At 39.9% G+C, this 18,736-nt stretch overlaps 3 protein-coding genes and 2 pseudogenes across 3 annotated transcripts; 3 read left to right on the forward strand and 2 right to left on the reverse strand.

Annotated features, from left to right (window-relative positions):
- Positions 1–63: 63 nt before the first annotated feature.
- LOC121786985 lies at positions 64–2,735 on the reverse strand (annotated as a pseudogene).
- Positions 2,736–2,869: 134 nt separating this feature from the next.
- Positions 2,870–5,317, forward strand: LOC121786986 (annotated as a pseudogene).
- Positions 5,318–6,520: 1,203 nt separating this feature from the next.
- LOC121787935 (cytochrome b561 and DOMON domain-containing protein At3g07570-like) lies at positions 6,521–9,547 on the forward strand. Its single transcript, XM_042186779.1, has 4 exons — positions 6,521–6,845; positions 7,028–7,436; positions 8,393–8,679; positions 9,099–9,547. Exons 1-4 carry the CDS (start codon positions 6,666–6,668, stop codon positions 9,327–9,329), a joined length of 1,107 nt encoding a protein of 368 aa, XP_042042713.1. The 5' UTR covers positions 6,521–6,665; the 3' UTR covers positions 9,330–9,547.
- A 3,272-nt stretch (positions 9,548–12,819) lies between these two features.
- LOC121787953 (60S ribosomal protein L5-like) lies at positions 12,820–15,303 on the forward strand. Its single transcript, XM_042186795.1, has 9 exons — positions 12,820–12,913; positions 13,417–13,486; positions 13,561–13,652; positions 13,803–13,929; positions 14,008–14,087; positions 14,284–14,400; positions 14,495–14,629; positions 14,711–14,880; positions 14,961–15,303. Exons 1-9 carry the CDS (start codon positions 12,911–12,913, stop codon positions 15,079–15,081), a joined length of 915 nt encoding a protein of 304 aa, XP_042042729.1. The 5' UTR covers positions 12,820–12,910; the 3' UTR covers positions 15,082–15,303.
- A 1,149-nt stretch (positions 15,304–16,452) lies between these two features.
- LOC121785717 (protein ASPARTIC PROTEASE IN GUARD CELL 2-like) lies at positions 16,453–18,122 on the reverse strand. Its single transcript, XM_042184131.1, has one exon. The coding sequence runs from the start codon at positions 18,060–18,062 to the stop codon at positions 16,644–16,646; it is 1,419 nt and encodes a 472-aa protein (XP_042040065.1). The 5' UTR covers positions 18,063–18,122; the 3' UTR covers positions 16,453–16,643.
- Between the last annotated feature and the right edge of the window lie 614 nt (positions 18,123–18,736).

The following is an 18,736-nucleotide window of genomic DNA, read 5'->3' on the forward strand; positions in this document are numbered from 1 at the left end:
AAATGGCCTTTTTTCAGAGAGACCTAAAAGCTATTGTTCTCAAGACATTTAACATGAAAGAACTTATCTCAAAAACTACATCAAATTCCATAAAATAGCCCATTGAAGGTCAATAGTCACAACAAAATTTTCGACTTTTACAAGTGCAATAACACATTCAACTATATGCTAGCATAATTCAAACACAACAGTATTTGCTTTTTTAATGTTTTACAACTGTGGAGCCAGATTATGAAAAAAGGATAGGAGGAGCTATCACAAGGGGATTGTAATTCTGCTGAGAACCGGTATTTTTCCGAGGAAACAGCATCCTCTTTCTTACGCATTGCATCTTCGGTGCAGATTTAGAACCAAAAATCTCATTTATGTATTGATGCATTACCTATCATCACCCCACACGCTATCCCAACCACCGCTTGGAGCAGCCTTGGGGCCCTCGATGTAGTTCTGGTTTCCTGGCTCTTTTGGGTTTTGTTCGGACTCCTAACATTCTAAGAGCAAACCCTCGATGTAGACCTTCAGCGCCTGGTGGATGAGCTCTTTTGGGTTTTGTTCGGACTCCTAACATTCTAAGAGCAAACCTTGCTAGCTCTCCATATAGCATTCCGGACCTATCAAAGAGCTGCAGAAGTGCAGAACCATTGAGGATTTCATGCATGGGAACACATTTTGAGCTCAAAATAATAATATTTCTTTCTAATTCAAATTTTCTGTCTCAAGTTTTGACACTGAAATGGACATGGGTGGTAGGCTGGAGGCAGATACCCGAAGAAGGGCGGACATGAACATATGGAAAGCCTGAGTATTCTGGTCGATCAAGATTGCCACCCTCCCAAAGAAATTAACTACTCCTGACATCTGCCATTGTCAAACAAATTAAGCATAAAGGTTCAAATAGGGTGCTAGTGAGAAATGAGTGTAAAAGTTGCTAGAATAAAATCAAAATTTCAATGTTTTCGTAAGCTAGATTAAGTGAACAGCTATAAATCACTGGAATTGTTGTTTGGCTTAGCTCAGAGGTTGATGTACATAAAAAAGGAATGTTCAATAATGTGATAATTTTCATGCTACTAATAGAATGTCTTGATGAGTTCTATAAATTTTCGGAATGTGGTTAGGGGTGGGGTTCTTTTGACACGACTGCAAATCACAACATAAAATAAATTCACACTAATTCATTAATTATCATTAGATTTTTAAGAACCAGTTCAAGACAACTATGATATGATGACAATCCCTTTTGAACTAAACAAGATAAGAAAGAAGGAAAAGGATGCTTTTAGCTCACCACCCGCATTAGCGAAATCCAGAAGCCTGGTAGTTGAGAAGGTGGTCCATACGGATTGTTTGGATCCTGTTCACCCTAAGCCCCCCCCCCCCCCCCCATGCCCATTCCATAGCCCCCCATAGGACCTCCCAAACCACCCCCCAAACCGCCACCATACATTCCTCCTCCATACATGCTACCACCCCCATAAAGTCCACTGTGACCACCTCTATACATGCTATTACCATACATCCCACCACCAACACCCACACCCCCTCCAAGTCCCCCATACGAAGAACCGTACATCCCACCTCCATATCCAGAGTTATAGTTTACACCCGTACCATAACCTGAATAAGAAAAAAAACAAATGTTATCGCATAGTAACGTAATCAAACAGAAACATAGTATATTACACCATAAATTAATACAGAAACATATTTATGATAAAGAAACATATGTTGCATTTCAGCTCCCATATTTCATGGAAGTCTAGTTTACATGTGCATCCACATTAGATACCTTCTCCAGTTAATGTGTAGCTTTTCCACATAAAAGTGCCTATCCTTCATGGAAGTCAAGCGTCCATATTTTATATGGGCAGCTTTTCCTTTTTATCAATGTGACTATGTTAATGTGCCAAATACTATAGGTTCTGAAAATGATCTTGATACATAGACCGGAGTTTCATTTGGATAGCACTCAAAAAGGGGCAGGCATGTACACACCCCACTATAGCCATTTTTCTGCTCGTTTAAAAAGAAGAATCCATCAGTACCTCCATAAGTGCTCCCGTACGTCTGTTGCTGTCCCTGGAAGGGACAGGCTGGCCAACTGAATTAACTGTATTTCTTATAACATTTATATTGGTAGTCGAAACAACTTCACCAGGTTGAGCTGTCCCAGAAGCTTCTACGACTTCGCTCGTATTTCCAGCAGAGGGTGGCCTAAACGGTGCAGGACCAGAAGAAGATCCTGCTTTTCCCATGGTTTTGGAGGAGGACCGCTAGCTGCACCAGGATTTAGCCACGTTACACACAGATTATCTATGACAGAATTTAGTCTTGACTTTAAACATATTGGCAGAATTCCCTAAATTATTGTATACTGAGAAAAATCACGGCTTCGAGGATTGAGATGAATGAATATACAACAAAAGCCCTACACCAATTGAATCTATAAACATAAGGAATTTGTTTTGCCTGTGTGCGATCGAGCTACTAATTGAAAGTTTCCAGCCAGCAGCACAATCAACTATACGGGATATGAACTATTAATAAGACGCAGCAAATTCAACGGATTAATGATCTTTGGTCATTCAAATTAATTGTAAATAGTACCAACAAAAAATGAATGAAATAACCAACTACACCTAGAAATACAGAAAATTCAACGAGAGTGTAGCTATGGAGAGTCGGATTTAGTGGAATTCCTCTTACATACCAGCTGCTTGGCCGTTGTTTTCCATTGACGGGAAGAGTCTTCAAACCTAGAGTAGAGAGAGAAGAATAAAGAGATGATAAATTGATCGGCCAAAATAAAACAGAGTTCACTGTTTATCAGAAATGTTTTTTTTGGCAAAGCGAAGAAATTTCATCGAAAATGGAGAAAAAGGTGGGCGGACCCCAATCGGTCTTCGTTAAAGGGCCGCCTCAGCCCAATTATTATTTTGGACTGAATAGGGAGTAGTCTTACCACTTCCGAATATTTTATACTTGCTCCATCATTAATTAACTCGATTTGAATTTTACGTAGATTTTAAAAAAATAACAAAAAATACAGTTTTATATATTAATTTTATAGGGTCTATTATTAGTTCTCGAATTCAACATTAAAAAAATTAATAGCCCATAGCAAATAAATTCAATTAATCCCCTAAAAATCAGATCATAAGTAAATTAACCGCCGCCTCTGTCTGCTCTTAAATAGTCAGAGTATTTCTATAGATTAGCTGCAGAGATAAATTATACTGCACGTAGTATTTTGTTAATTCCTTGTGATTTCGTCCTATTTTTTTCACAAAATGACATTATAATAAAAATGTACTAATACGAGGATTCCATGCATAGGAAAATAATCAAATCTTAACAATGCTCGTTTTTGTATAAAGATTTAGCACTAAATAACAACATCTAGTGGTAGTACATAAATTATAGGGGTGACAAATCGTACATAAATTAGCACGGGCGTTGCAGAGATTTGATCCAAGCACTCAGTAATGCTTGTTCTTTGCAATTTAATGAGAAACTTCTGCTTGCAGAGGTTGGTAAAGTAAACTACATGGTGGCATCACAGAATGTATGTACATGTATTGGTAACTGATGTATTTATTTGCTGTCACAGATAAGAGGCCACTTGATTTACCGATTCTTGGAAAATCCGATGATATTATTATCTACCATAAAAGAAGATGACCACCTTACCGCTTACAAGATTCCAAAAGTTTTGAAGAAAACAAAGTTCCTACAACTGATACACCGGCGGGAAGAACAGTATGTACGCTTAATTAACATACTAAGAATTAGGATAGATATGTTTCCTTTATTAAATTATTTTGTTCAATAACTATTTCTTATTATTCAATGTAATGTAGCCTTCTGTATTTGCTATTTCTTTTGATTAATACCCTGCCCTTCCTTGTCTTTGTTCTTGCTGACAGGGGTACAGGAAATGCCCAGAGCCCTGTTGGGTGGAAACCTTATGGAACTCCTCTTGTTTCACCAATATCCTGTGATGATACTATAACTAGAAGTGACATACAACAGATAGTTCATACTATGCTCTCACCGATGTTAAGAACAAAAGGTTCAGGTGCTATGACCCCGAGCAATGCTTCAGGTGTGGCTTCAAATGAATCCCATACAGATTCTAGTATAGCCGATCCAACAAAAGGAGATGGTGGAAGTTCTAAACCAATGCTGTCAGAGAAGCTTCCACTGCAGCTGGTTGACGAAAATAATACTTGCATCGACTTCACTGTTGGTGATGATAAGGTGGTCAAATTATCATTATCCTCCATGTCAATTCTTGTATTTGTTGACTGGTCTCAGAAGCTTCTGGCAAGCTACGATACCAAACACATAGAAAATCTTCCAGAAGTTTGTAAGCATGTGCATGTTAGCAAGAAAGCTCGTTATGAACCTCTCTCATTGTACACTTGCTTGGAAGCTTTTCTACGCGAGGAGCCTTTGGTACCTGAGGACATGTGGTGAGCTTTTTTCCTCGTATCTGTTGCTTTGTACCACCACTAACTATGAATATTTTATATACTCATGAGACTAAAGTCTTTAATATGTTTGTGAGAATAGTATTCTGGTTGTATTGTATCTAACATGGTTATGCATGCCTGATGAAGGTACTGTCCTCAGTGCAAGGAGAGGCGCCAGACAAGCAAGAAACTGGACCTTTGGAGGCTTCCAGAAGTTCTTGTTATTCACTTGAAAAGATTTCCTACAGTAGGTCGATGAAGCACAAGCTTGACACATTTGTAAATTTTCCCATTCATGACTTCGATTTGACAAATTATGTTGCGAACAAGAACAACACACGGCGTCAGATATATGAACTCTATGCCCTGACAAATCATTATGGCGGCATGGGTAGTGGACATTACACAGCGCACATTAAGGTTTGCCCTGTCCTTTATACTCTCACATGTCATTTTCGTATTTTCGATGCTTCACTGATTGCTTAATTGATGCCTTCAATCATATTCCCATGAAAGCTCAAAATCATGATTTGATTATGATGTAAGATCTAATTGAATCCACAAGGTGGTAACTTTTCTAAGTTGCACTCATTTCGTTTTGCAGCTTCTGGACGAAAACAGGTGGTACAACTTCGATGACAGCCACATATCGCCTATCAATGAAGAAGACGTGAAGTCAGCTGCAGCTTATGTCCTATTCTATAAAAGGGTGAACAATGATAGATCTTCTGCAAGTAATGGTGTCTACTCTAATATTAACAGCCAAAACTTAACTCCACCAGCCAGCTAGTTTTATTTGGCACCGTTTTGTCTGTAAATTAACTGTAACATTGCTGTTTAAACACTTAAAAGAATTCATAGAGCCTATAGGAAAATTATGAGGTTACAGATAGCAAAGGCAAAAAAACTTATATCTGATAAGATTTTGATTTGGGAAATGAAGTATTGCTGTGACATAGATGGTGAATGTGCCTATCAGACCTTTTGGACTGCAAACAATACTTGTAGTAGGCTGCTAGCATATCTTGTTTATAATGTTGTAAATTTTGTCCTCTGACTTCTGCACAACCTGTTGTTAAGTGGATTTTGCCTTGAATCGAGCTGTCAGGTTACACTTCTGTCCGATGAGGAGGGTGCAGATAAAATCCTGATCCTCTTGAAAACCACTACCGAGGGACTGTCTCAATTGTAGCTATGCTGTGGGAGATCATGGTAAGGGAGTAAGTATCGTCTGATGTCAAGTGTTAGTGCTTTCTTTAACTGTATTAGCAGATAGTCTTAACATGGTCTTCAACTATCAGTTGCGCTTTCTTTCTTTAGCTATTTATCATTATCAGCAGTTAGTCTCAACAAGGTCTTCAGCTATTAGTTGCTTTCCTTCTTTAACTGTTTATCATTATTATCAGAAAGTCTTAACATGGTGTTCAGCTATTTGTTGCTTTCTATCTAGTTGGTGGTAGTGGTGGCTGATCCTGATTGGATCAACTTGTGGAGTCTGTTCGGGCTCAGAAAAATTCCAAAAAATCGAACGGAACACATTTCGGTTGAAATGGCTTCATTTATTCGGGTTGGTTAAAATTTAACCAAACTTATGAAAATTGAGTTCCAGTCTGTTTTGCTTTTCTTTAACTGGGCTTTCTTGTTTTTGACTTGCTAACCCTTGCTCCATGTTGCCTCTTGAGGATAGTTGGTGCCATGTCTTATTTTACATCTCATCTTGTCATCATTATATAGTTGATTAACACTAAGAGAACACGTTTCTTTAATAATTTGATACACCTAGGGGGTCCCCTCATAGTTTTCAGTTCTAGTGGTAGTTATTATGTTTTTATTTTGCTGTATTTTAACGAATTATAGCATTAAATTGTGAAAATAAAGTTTTTTGCTGTGATGATCGTTTCTCTGAACTTTGCCATGTCAACTAAGAAGAATTATTTATCAAAGATGATATCGGTAGTCGAAAGTAATTATGTTTCAGTTGAAGTTGTCAATTCTTTATTCCCACCTTCAATTAACATAAAGCAAAACCAAAGAGGAGCTTAGTCAACAACTTTCGTTCAAAATGCTATCATTTTTTGTCCAGTTTGCAATTTACCCCTAATATACATAAATATACACTCTCTCTCACACACACAATATAGCTAGAGAAAGTTACAGAGAGAGAAGTAAAGAGCGTGGAGAGAGATAGAGATGAAGAAGGCACCTCCAAACTACACTCAACTCTTCATTCTTAGCTACTTATTTTCATACGTTTGTTCACAATCACAAGATTCTTGCAATTCTCCTCTCACTTTGCAAAACCCACTCTCGTTTGACACAACTTCTATGCAATGTGTCACAGTCTGGAGCTCTCAAGGCTTCATCCTCAGAGTAAGTCTCTCTCTCTCTCAAAACACACACACACACACACAAAAGTGGTGCACCCAATCTTATGTACTTATATGTCTGTCTGCCATAACATGTTTGCGAACCTAGACAACAAACCTAATATATTTCATCATGTATATACGACATCCCCCTTGGGTGAAACATGATTCTTTGTTGGGGTGCAGTTTGTGCAGGCTGCACCAAATGTATGGAATTTCGTGCTCTCAGCACCAAGCACGAAAGCATATGTTGCCATAGGCTTCTCACCCAATGGTAACATGGTAGGCTCAACTGCCGTGGTTGGTTGGGTGGAATCTGGCGGCACTTCTAACATGAAGCAATACTTCTTGGGTGGCCAACAACCTAGCCTCGTTACGTTGATTCAGTCACCCAGTCAAGGGTTGCCATTTGGCAACGTCTCCACCATGCTTGTTCAGTCAGACCGAATCTACATCGCCTTCCAGCTCCTCACCGCCCAGCCTGGCTTGCACCTCATCTACGCGGTGGGGCCGGTTGGGCGCCTACCCCAGGCACCCGATTTCCGATTGACTGAACATCAAGATAAAATCGCCACCTCCTTGAATTACGCTTCAGGTCAGTTAAAAACAACATTCTAGCGAAAAAAGGTGAATGGATTGTTGAAATTTTGAATCCAAAAAATGAATTCCTCACTCACAATTAATAAAAAAAAATAAAGAATGGTTTGATATTATATTGAATAAATTAAAGAAGAATCAAGCGTATGACGTTGTTCGGACAATAACATTAAAAAAACAGATGGTCACATTGTATGAATCATAGTACTACTAGTATATTTGAAGTTACGCGTTTAATTACATAAAATAAAGTAGAATGGTTCAAACGTAGGGCCTACAATAGCTTAAGTCAAAAGTATTTGGTGGGTTAAGTTAGTATATATTGTCGTCGGCTAACCCACCCACCAAGAGTATAAAGTGACACAAGAATTGACCAACTAACATAACCTTCTAGTTTTAGTAGTATTATTATTAAGTTAATTAATTTTAATTTTTTTATAGCGTCGTAATTATGCTTTACATAATTTGACCGATCTGCATGTTCCTAATACTGTATAGTTAAATATACTAATTATATGAACCTAACGTTTTTATTTTCGTTAATATAGTATAGTAGTAGTACAATTTTAATTGGCACTCTCAAATTATTATTGGACTGCAAGTTGGGAGATGGCCCTTCACGTTTGCAGAAAAGAATGTCTTTATGTGGATAACAATATATTATTATTCGTACATGATGTAAGTGTTCTAACCGCTCAACCAGATTACGTATATCTTAGGGTCTGTTTACTTTAAATGAGTAGATATATATGGATATCTTTTATGACTATGCTTGGAGTATATTAACTTATCTTTTTGGTGACAAATTTTCAAGCCTGAAATTATTTTGAAAGCCCATTAATTAACTTGCAAATTAAACACACTTAAAATTTATCTAAAACTTCTTTTCTTGGAATAACTAGCAAAGTAAACAAGCCCGATTGTAATTCTTACATGCACATTTCTGAATGACAGGTCAATTTCAAACTGAGAAACGGCCAGAGTCGAATCTCCGGAGGATCCATGGGCTCTTGAACATGCTAGGTTGGGCCATCTTGATGCCGATTGGAGTGATGGTAGCTCGGTACATGAGGAAGTGGGACCCACTTTGGTTCTATATGCATTCCGTTACTCAATCAATAGGCTTTATATTGGGTCTAATTGGTGTAATATGTGGCTTTGTTTTGGATGGTCGTCTCAGCGCCAACGTTCCCATACACAAAGCTCTTGGAATTGTTATTATCACTTTTGGCTGCCTTCAGGTTACCTTCCTTTTTCTTATTAATACTCATATTTATTATTATTATTATTATTAGTTTGAGCCCGTTTATATGCCAATGCTATATACTCTCTCCATTCCACCGTACTAAGTCATTGTTCCATACTTCCATTTTGGGATGTTTCAACATAGTTCAATCATTTACATATATGGTAGTAGTAGTAATAATTAACACAATTTTTCTTTCCTATTTTATTTCTCTTATACTTTATTCTTTCTCTTACTTTATTATTTCTCCACTTAAAACAATAATCATTTTTTTAAAATTTCTGTGACTAAACAAATGCCTCAACTATGATGAAACGAAGGGAGTAGTAAAAGTAGTTTTGGTCCACAAGGTCTAAATATAGTATCCATTCTATATTTTAGATCTTTATCTTACTACGAAAGTTATGTTTGCAGGTTCTGGCTCTCCTAATCCGACCGGACAAGACCTCAAAAGTTCGAAAATATTGGAATTGGTATCATTTTGGGGTGGGAAGGGCTTTGGTGTTTTTGGCTGTGATAAATGTGTTTTACGGAGTCCACTTGGGGAAGGCCGGTTCGTCATGGAATGTCGGGTTTGCAGCGTTTCTCGTCGTTTTATTCGTCATAACTCTGATTATGGAGATTAGAATATGGTGTAGAGAATGATACTATGTTCCTTTTATAAATGTATTACCACTAGTAAGTTATTAGTTTATGATTGCATTTTTTTCTTAGTTACTTTGATTGATGGATCGAGGCATGTGTTTCACATATTTGCTACTTAGAAAACCTTCTCTTTTAAGCTGCTTGTGATAAATTTGTACTCCATGACAGAAAGGATGGAATAAAATAGGACTCTGAGAAATGTTTAATCCGATGGTTTATATTACCTCCTAGCAATTTATAGCTTTGTGAGTTATAACTAATTACTGTACATAAAAAACAAATTTTCACGATGATTAAGTTTGATAATAACATATATTGAAAATGTTAATGAACTACAAACTAATAATGAACTTTGTGTTACTTAACAACGATCTCCATGTTATTGCTACGCGTTCTGCATTAAAACTAATTTTGCATATAACACAACACTATATACACTACATAAACGATAAATACTTGTAGTGCATTCAATAAAAAGGTCTGAATTATGTGAGGAAAAATGACAAAATATTCAAATATTATACGATATGCTATGTGGCTATTCCATTTATTAGACAAAATAATCATGAGAAGTAGTTTAGGATTAAGTTATGAAATTATTTTAATTGGATGGGGTAGCTATGACTAATATCTAATGATTATCCATTTAAGATTACGTCATGAGATTCAATGTCATGAAACAAACACAATACCTATTTAATCATGAGATATAATTTTGCAAATTAAATTCGTTTCCTAAAAATAGAAAGTTTAAACGACACGGATTTTAATACTCCCTCCTTCTCCTAGAAATATGTTATATTTCTTTTTTCGTCCGTCTCATGGAAATAGTCCATATCTACCTATGATAACATTTCTCTCCTTTTCTTTTTTCAACTACCTTTTCTCCTTCTTCCTTACTCTACCAATTACACATTAAACTCGTGCCTATCCTAAATGACCTATTTCTATGGGACGGAGGGAGTACAAAATTGGTAAAATAAGAGAGAGATAGAAAGAAAAAGTGTATTAGCGGAAAACGAGTCTCAGTTCACAGAGATAATGGGTTTCCTAAAATGGAAAATTTCTATTTTTAGGAAACAGATCAAAAAGGAAAGTGTTTATATTTTTAGGAAATAAATGGGTTATTATTTAATAAAATTAGAAATAGTCATGGATATGTCAATACAATGACGAAATAAATTAATAGCTTTGTTAAGTTAAAATGAGATTATAAATGGCAGATATACGGAGAATTTATTTTGTGGATTTTACAATTAAGTTTTATTTGATCGATGCAGTGTTTGATCTTATTCTTACACGAGGTTATATGTAAGCGTTGGAATGTATCCAATTAAATGTAGATCCATTGCTTGTGATAAATAAAACACAACGTCCTTTAAGAGTGTCTATAATGGTGGCCTTCAAAGGCTACCAAATGTGGCCCGGCCACCATTCGTGGCTCTCTTGTGGCCTTCACAATGGTAAAAGTCAAAATTATAACAAAAATAACAAGGGCCACCAAATGTGGCCATTTAAAAAAAAATTTAATTTATTTTCTTTTTTAATGTTATTTTTTAATTTAACTATATTAAATTTTTGTAGACTAATAATTTGGGATCTAACATAATTTAATAAAGTTACGAATTATAGATAAATTTTCGTCGTATTTTTTATAGGGGAAAATTCCACAACGAAATTTTTTAAAAAACACAACATAAAAAGATAAAAAAAACGCCACCGCTAACTACTCGGTGGCGTCATCGGAATCCGGCACATCTTCTTCACCTCCTCCACCGCCGCCGACACCGGCCCCACTGCCGCTTGCTTCGCCCGTCGCCGACTTATCGGAGAAGCCCAACTTCGACCTCAACCTAAGAATGAGGTCGTAGTACATCATCTTGGTGATAGGGTCCGTCGACTTCTCGTACAAGGACAAGTTATCCTGGAGTTGCTTCATCATCTGCACCTCCAGTGTTTGAGTCAACGCCGCGGTCGGTAGTGAAGGGTGCGGTGTCGCCGCGCTCGCCCGAGAGACTTGGGAAGCGGATCTAGCTTCCCGGATGGCGGATTGTTGGCCTTGCGGGTGCTGGCGCCTCGACATTGTCGAGGGGGGCTCATCCCTCACATCGTCATTCAGGTCGAATGCACGTGAGTCGGTACCACTGTTGTAGGTGCCGTCGGCCCCGATTTTTGTCCGCTTCCCAGTAGGACCTGTCTCATTGTCGCAGATCGCTTTGAATTGAGGGGAGTCTCGGAGAAGCATGTATTCATTCCAGTAGGTGAACTTGGGCCAGCTTTCAGTATTAAACAACTGATACGATAACGCCCGTACGTCGGCTTCGTTGCGGCCGCTTTCGGCATTCTGGAGCTGTCTCTCGTAAATGTTCCTGAACTTCTTCACAGCTCTACTGATCCGGCCGAACTTCTTCCGGATCTGGCCTTCATCACGTCCGGCACTGCCTTCTGGTTTGAAGCTGTTGTACACCGTCAGGACGCGCATCCAGAAGCAAATGTCGGTCTGATCCGTGCCGATGACCGGATTCGTCGTGATCGCCTCCCAAGCCCGCGCAACAGCGAGGGATTCGTCGTCGTTGTACTTCTCGCCCCGCCGATCATCACCGCCTCGGCCACCGCCGGTGGCCGGCTCTCTGTCTCCTCCTTGCCCGCCGCCGGTGGGCCCATGCTCTCTGCCGCCTCGCCCCCCACCGCCACCGCCTCGCCTTCCACCGCCGCCGCGGCCTCGCCTCCCACCGCCGCCGCCTCGCCTCCCACTCCCACCTCCGCCGCCTCGCCCCCCACCACCGCCGGTTCGGCGACCCCCGGTGGGGGCCTCCATCTCCACACTACCGGATGTCGGGGTCTCCGGTGTACCCATCAACTGTTCCCATGTGTATCTATCAGATTCAGACAGAGGAGACGGGGAGTATTGGAATTGGGAGGATTGGAATTGCTGGGACGGGTTGTTGATCGCGTCCATATTCGGTCGGTAGTCCCCGAACCCCGATGGTTGGCGAACCAAGTTCCTCTGCTGGGATGGCTGGACCCGTAATTGGGGCGAGTGCGGACTCCACGTCTGATTGGGGAAGTTGCCGTATCCCGAGTCTCCATACCCCGGGGAATTACCATCTCCACCTTGCATTTTTTGTAGTGTTTGAGAGTGTAAACTGAAAGGATTGGAAGTGTAGAATGAAGTGAAAAAATGGAAATGAGAGTGTATATTTATAAAAAAATTTCGAAATTAAAAAAAAAAATTTATAATCCGCGGCCCAGCCGCGAAACGCGGCTCGATGCAATGGAGGGCCGCGGCCGCGGCTCAGCCAGGTCTCTCGCCCTAGGGCCCCGGCTCTCGGCCTCTGCAATGGGGAGCCGCGCACCGAGCCGCTGGCCGCGGCTCCCCCATTGTGGACACTCTAATATATTAGTGAAGGCCCAATTTATAAGCCCATTATTTTGACCAAGAAATAAAGCCAAGCCCATTAAAGCAATCAATCATAGCCGTCAGATATAGCCCCCTCTACCGAGCTAGGGTTTAAGCTTATTTGAGTGCCACTCGCAGCATTTCTTCGTCTCTCGTTTCTCTCTCTCTCTCAAGTGCCAAAATGGTGAGATTTCATATCTTGTCTCTCGTGTCTTTCGTTTCTGCTGATTTTTGTACACGTAAACCATCTTGAACCACCGTGTTTCGATCATTTGTTTCCTTTTTTTTTCTTCTCATATTTCGATATTGTTTTGAAAATAGTGTGCTCTGGTGATTTAAGCGGCTGTAGTTTTGGTGTAATGAAGTACTGATTATGCCTGATATCGTTCTTTCTTATATATTTCAAATTTTATATCTATGTCTGCTGACTTGAGATGCTGTAACATCAGTGTATTACTGTAATGATGCCTGAAATCGCTAATTGCAGTGATGTTTATATACTTGAATTGTTTTTGCATTTATTTATTGTAACATTACATTTTGGTAATGACAGTGATGTTTATATACTTGAATTGTTTTTGCATTTATTTATTGTAACATTACATTTTGGTAATGATTGGGTTGTGGAATAGGTAGTTATGGTTAATTTCCGGTCTATTAGCTTATGCAAATTGGTTCTATGTACAGGTGTTTGTCAAGGCCCAAAAGTCTAAGGCTTATTTCAAGCGGTTTCAGGTTAAATTCAAGAGAAGAAGACGTGAGTTGTTGAAGATTGTTTTTGTTGATGTTTTAGTTGTAACATTTTATGATTTGGTTTAATTTTTAATGCAGAGGGGAAAACTGACTATCGTGCAAGGATTCGCATGATAAATCAGGACAAAAACAAGTACAATACTCCCAAGTTCCGGTTTGTTGTGCGATTTGTATCCTTCAGTACGCATCTGTGTTTTTGAATTTGATTTTAATGATATTTTTGAATTTACCACATTTATCTTGTGCTGATTGTTAGTTACCATTGTGGGCTAATTGACTAATTTAGATCCAGTATGCTCTTACCTTAACCTGTATTTTAGACCAACAAAGATATTATTGCCCAAATCTGTTCTGCAAGCATTGCTGGTGATCATGTTCTTGCTTCCGCTTATGCGCATGAGCTGCCTCGTTATGGACTGGAAGTTGGCCTAACCAATTATGCTGCTGGTACTACTTCTAACTGATATGCTTTTGTATTTTGTCTGTACCAATGATACTATCTACCTACTGGTTGTTGTTATCTAGCTTACTGCACTGGTCTTCTATTGGGCCGCCGTGTTCTGAAGAAGCTTGAATTGGACGAGGAGTATGAAGGAAATGTTGAGGTAATTTATCATTTAAGCTTCGTATATTTCCTGATATAATTTGTTTGTCTGCATCCTTTCACTAAGCCCACTTGTGTAATGTGTATATATTGTTGATAACACTGCTTTTGATCACTAGTATGCAATGTAGTTGTTTTTATACACTGGTTATTAGATGCTGTGGGGTCCTAGTGCGACTGATTAGAAATTTTTGTAGGCAACTGGAGAGGATTACTCTGTCGAACCAGCTGACAGCAGGAGGCCATTCCGTGCTCTCCTTGATGTTGGTCTGTTGAAGACCACAACTGGCAACCGTGTTTTTGGTGCACTCAAGGTAGTTTCTGGTTTTAATTATGATTTGTTTGCCTAGAACATTGCTAGGGTGCATTATATGTTGGTATGATCAACTAACCCCACTTACGATACAGGGTGCTCTTGATGCTGGTGTTGATATTCCCCACAGTGAGAAGAGGTTTGCTGGATTCAGCAAGGACAACAAACAGCTTGACGCAGAGGTGCATCGGAAGTACGTCTATGGTGGCCATGTTGCTGCATACATGAATGTAATAAGTCTTGATTTGCCACCCTTTCATTGTTTATGTGCTTCTGTGTTGACCCACAACAATGCAAACTTAATTTTGCAGACTTTGATGGAAGATGAGCCTGAGAAGTATCAGACTCACTTTAGTGAATACATCAAGAGGGGGATTGAGGCTGATAACATCGAGGATATGTACAAGAAGGTCCATGCAGCCATTCGAGCCAATCCTATTCCAACTAAGACTGAGAAGCCTGCTCCTAAAGAGCACAAGCGGTAAGTCATAATTATTTAATCTTTATAAATTATGCCTGGAGATTTTAGATATCTAATAATGTTTAAATTTACCTTTTCAGATACAATCTTAAGAAGCTAACTTATGAGGAGAGGAAGGCCAAGTTGATTGAGAGGTTGAATGCTCTGAATGCTGCTTCTGGAAATGATGACGATGATGAAGACGAAGAGGATGACGAGTGAAGAACTTAAACTGAAGCACCTCCTTTTTGTCAATTTTGGTTGTTTTTTTGGTTTTAATGGACTTGTTGACTTTTTAGGTTGTCGGCATAATCTATTTACAATATTAACTTTTTTGGAAATGATGGTCGTCTGTGGTAATGAAACTAGCATTGAGGTGATAAGTCTTGAATTGTTTAAAACTTATTACTAGTATTTTTATAATGTATACTTTTGCAATGTCAATATCTTTAAGTGTTTTGCTTGGTTTATTTTCCGTTTTGGTCGTGTATCTAAAATAAATCATAATTTCGGCCTAATTTTAAGAAAATGAATACAATAACTGATTGTAAGAATTAAATTAAATCAACCCAATTTTGAAGATGTAAAGCTAGGTTAAAAGGCATACAATAACTCGTTGTGATTGCTGAACATGTCCACCAAAGATGGTGGCTCCCTCCTTTCATGATTTGAATGCTGCTCTTTTTGAGAGAGAAGAGAATCTTGCCAGGTGACAAATTGTAGGCCAAAAAGTGACTATCCAGGTTAGGGTCATCAAATCATGTTCACTCACTGGTAGAAATGCACTGTGGTTGAATTTCTTTTTTACCCATTTTTGGAGGCTTCCTTAATTCATGGAGTATAAGAAAAACCTAAACAACCATCATGTATAATGAAATTCACTCCCTCCGTTCCTTATTAAAAGAGTCATTTCTTTTTGGCACGGAATTTAAGAATTTTGTGTTAAATGAATGGTAAAAAAAGTAAGAGATAATAAAGTAAGAGAGATAAGAGAGAATAAAGTAAAAGAGAGTGAATACATAGAAAAATGACTCTATTAACCTAGCACGAAAGGAGTATATACATAGATCTCACTATAGCTCATGGAATGAATACATAAAGAGAGAGCTACAAATATTCCACTAAAATGTGGAGTTAATATTCAAATCTTGACTTTTTTTCACGATGAGATAATCTAACACAAGACTCTTTATTTTTCATATTTGAGCCGCAGCCTTACTCTTCTTACAGTCTAGATAATAACAAAATAAAGTATCAATTACAATTCATACAACAAATGTTATCTCATACTAGTATCATCCTATTTCATTAAAATAGAGGATGAGAAAGGAATTTGAAGTATGAATGGTAGTAGTAGTATATTTGAGAGATGGTTTGGGACCTATTGGACCCTCTTTAGGTGTAAAAAGGTGCTCTTATTCCCAAGTAAATGCCTTTTCTGTCCATCAACTTTTTGACTACAATTTAGCTATAAATCACAAAGTGTGTTTTGGTTTTTGACTCTCATTAGCGGTAACTAGTCCCTCTTTTCACACCATCTCAACCTAGTTCAATTAGTAATTTATAACAGCAGCAAAAAGTGATTAAAGAAAGTTGATCACCAAACATAATGTTTTTTTAACATATCTCACTCCTCCACGAGCAGGAAATGAAGCCTTTCCCCAATCTTATGAAAGTTAAGGAACTACATATAATTAATCACACTCTATAGTAGCTAAACAAGAAATTTCAAAGAAAGAAACAATAAACTGCTAGTATTTTACACTTTAAACATCCAAAATTCCTCAGCAAACGTTCGGGCCGAAGCCGACATATCCATTTGCCCCATTAAAAGAGATTTGGATGCCTTCTTGCTGAATATTTCCTATTATGGAAAGATCCGACGGCGACGGGGCGAAAGCGAAACAGAAGGTGCCCCGTTCATCCACCGGAATTAGAAAGTTTCGGGCGGGCAAAGTGAGGATCGGGCCGCCCGACAAGAAGAAGGAAACAGTGGGGACCCGAACCGTGACAAAGCCGTTTAGGTCATAGCACGTGTCGAATATGGACACCCCGCCGACCCGGGGTAGGTTTGCGGTCTCCGCTAAGAATGCGTCCCGGAAAGCGGCGTAGGCGGCAGCGGGCAGGCGCGTGACAGCAGTGCCGGTGTCCATGACGACCCCGCCGTCGCCGGACTCGGAGAGCTTGAAGGCATCCTCGGAGACGGGGACCCGGGTGCCGCCGACCCCAAGGCCGGAGAGGCCAATGTAGTAAAAACTGGGGGCCCGCAGGTTCTGCAGAAGCGGAACCCAGGCGGCCCCCACAGGGAGCACGGAGCGGCCGAACTCAAGCGAGCCGTAGGAGGCCGTACCCCGGCTTACTAGGCAGTAGCTAAAGGCTTGACCCGTCTGGCTGCCGAGCTGGCCCACGAGAGACATGGATCCCCCGCCCAAGCCCAGTAACCCGGCCGCCCCGACAAACATGCCCCGATTCATGTGGCCGCAGCCGATTGCGACGTTTTGGACGGTGGTGTGTCCGACGGTGAGAGTCTCTAAGGCTAAAGTGCCCTTGGTGTAGGAGCCGTCTCCGTAGGAGACCTCGTATTTGCAGCGGCCGGCGTGGCAACCCGAATTCTCGACCCGGTCGCAGACGGTGGAGCTGCATGAGACGCCCGAAAAGGAGGCGGACTCGGCCGGGTCGAATACCGGGTCGGATTGGTGGTAGCATTGGCTGCATGGCTGGCATTGGACCCACACGATGTCGCTACCGGAGTCGATCACCATGTACTGACTCCGGGCCGGGCTTCCCACGCCGATTCTCACGAAGTACTCGCCGCTGCCCTGCTCCATGCCGGACACCACCTCCGCGCCGAAGTCGGCGGCCTCATAAGCGGCGCCGGCGGTGCGCCGGAGGACGGCGGCCACGCGGAGGGAGTCTCGTTGCATGCGGGAGAGGAAGCGCCGGCGGTGGTCCTTGTGGCGGTGGAAGGGGAGCTTGTCGCGGTGGAGGAGCTGGAGTTTGACGGCGGTATTATTGTTGGTTTTGGAGTCGGAGTCGGAGGAAAGGGGGCGGAGGGTGGTGGAGGCGATTGATTGTTTGATGTTGAGGTGTTCGTAGTGGGGAAAGGGGATTGCATGGCCGGAGGAAGTGGTGGTGATGGTGGCGGAAAGGGCGGGTAGAGGCGGGGAGAGGAGGAGGAAGGTTATGAGATGGAGAATGAGCATTGTTGAGGTGAGTGGAGAGAGAATGGAGATGGAGTGTTTGGAGGTGAGATTTATGAAGAGAGGGAAAGTGAATAAGAAGAAGAAAATAAATAATTGAGTGATGGGGTTTTCTGACCCCTTTATTTTTTATCTGTGGACTTTTAGTTGAGCAGTTAGTAATCCAAATTTAAATAAATTTCCTTTTCATCATCTATATATCCATGTTCAGTGTTCACCAATATTTGATTTTTCTGCTGCACAATGATTTTTTCTCTTCTCTGCTTATAATTAAAGATCCAGACTATTTACTTTGAGTGAGATGCTTAATTCACTAATGAAAGCTACTTTTTATTTTTATGCCTCGATTAATTTTGAGATCATTTGCAATAATTTTGTGTTTTATCAATTAAAGCATACGTCCTCTAAATATTTATGGTTGACTACACAAAAAGTATGAGTATTAAATAATGAATTCTTACAATATGCAATTACTTTTATAACTTTGAATGTATTAAGCATCGGGAGGATCAAATATGCAATATTTAGTTATTAAACTCGATAATAATTTGCTGTCTAAAAAAAGTTTGTGATGATGATGATACTTTATGATGATGACTTTCACATAGGGCGACTCAATTGGTCCTGACCTTTTTATGCAGTACTGTTTCACTTGTAATATAAATATATATTAAGGA

This window comes from Salvia splendens, chromosome 22 (assembly GCF_004379255.2).
Source record: "Salvia splendens isolate huo1 chromosome 22, SspV2, whole genome shotgun sequence".
NCBI classification, from domain to species: Eukaryota; Viridiplantae; Streptophyta; class Magnoliopsida; order Lamiales; family Lamiaceae; genus Salvia; species Salvia splendens.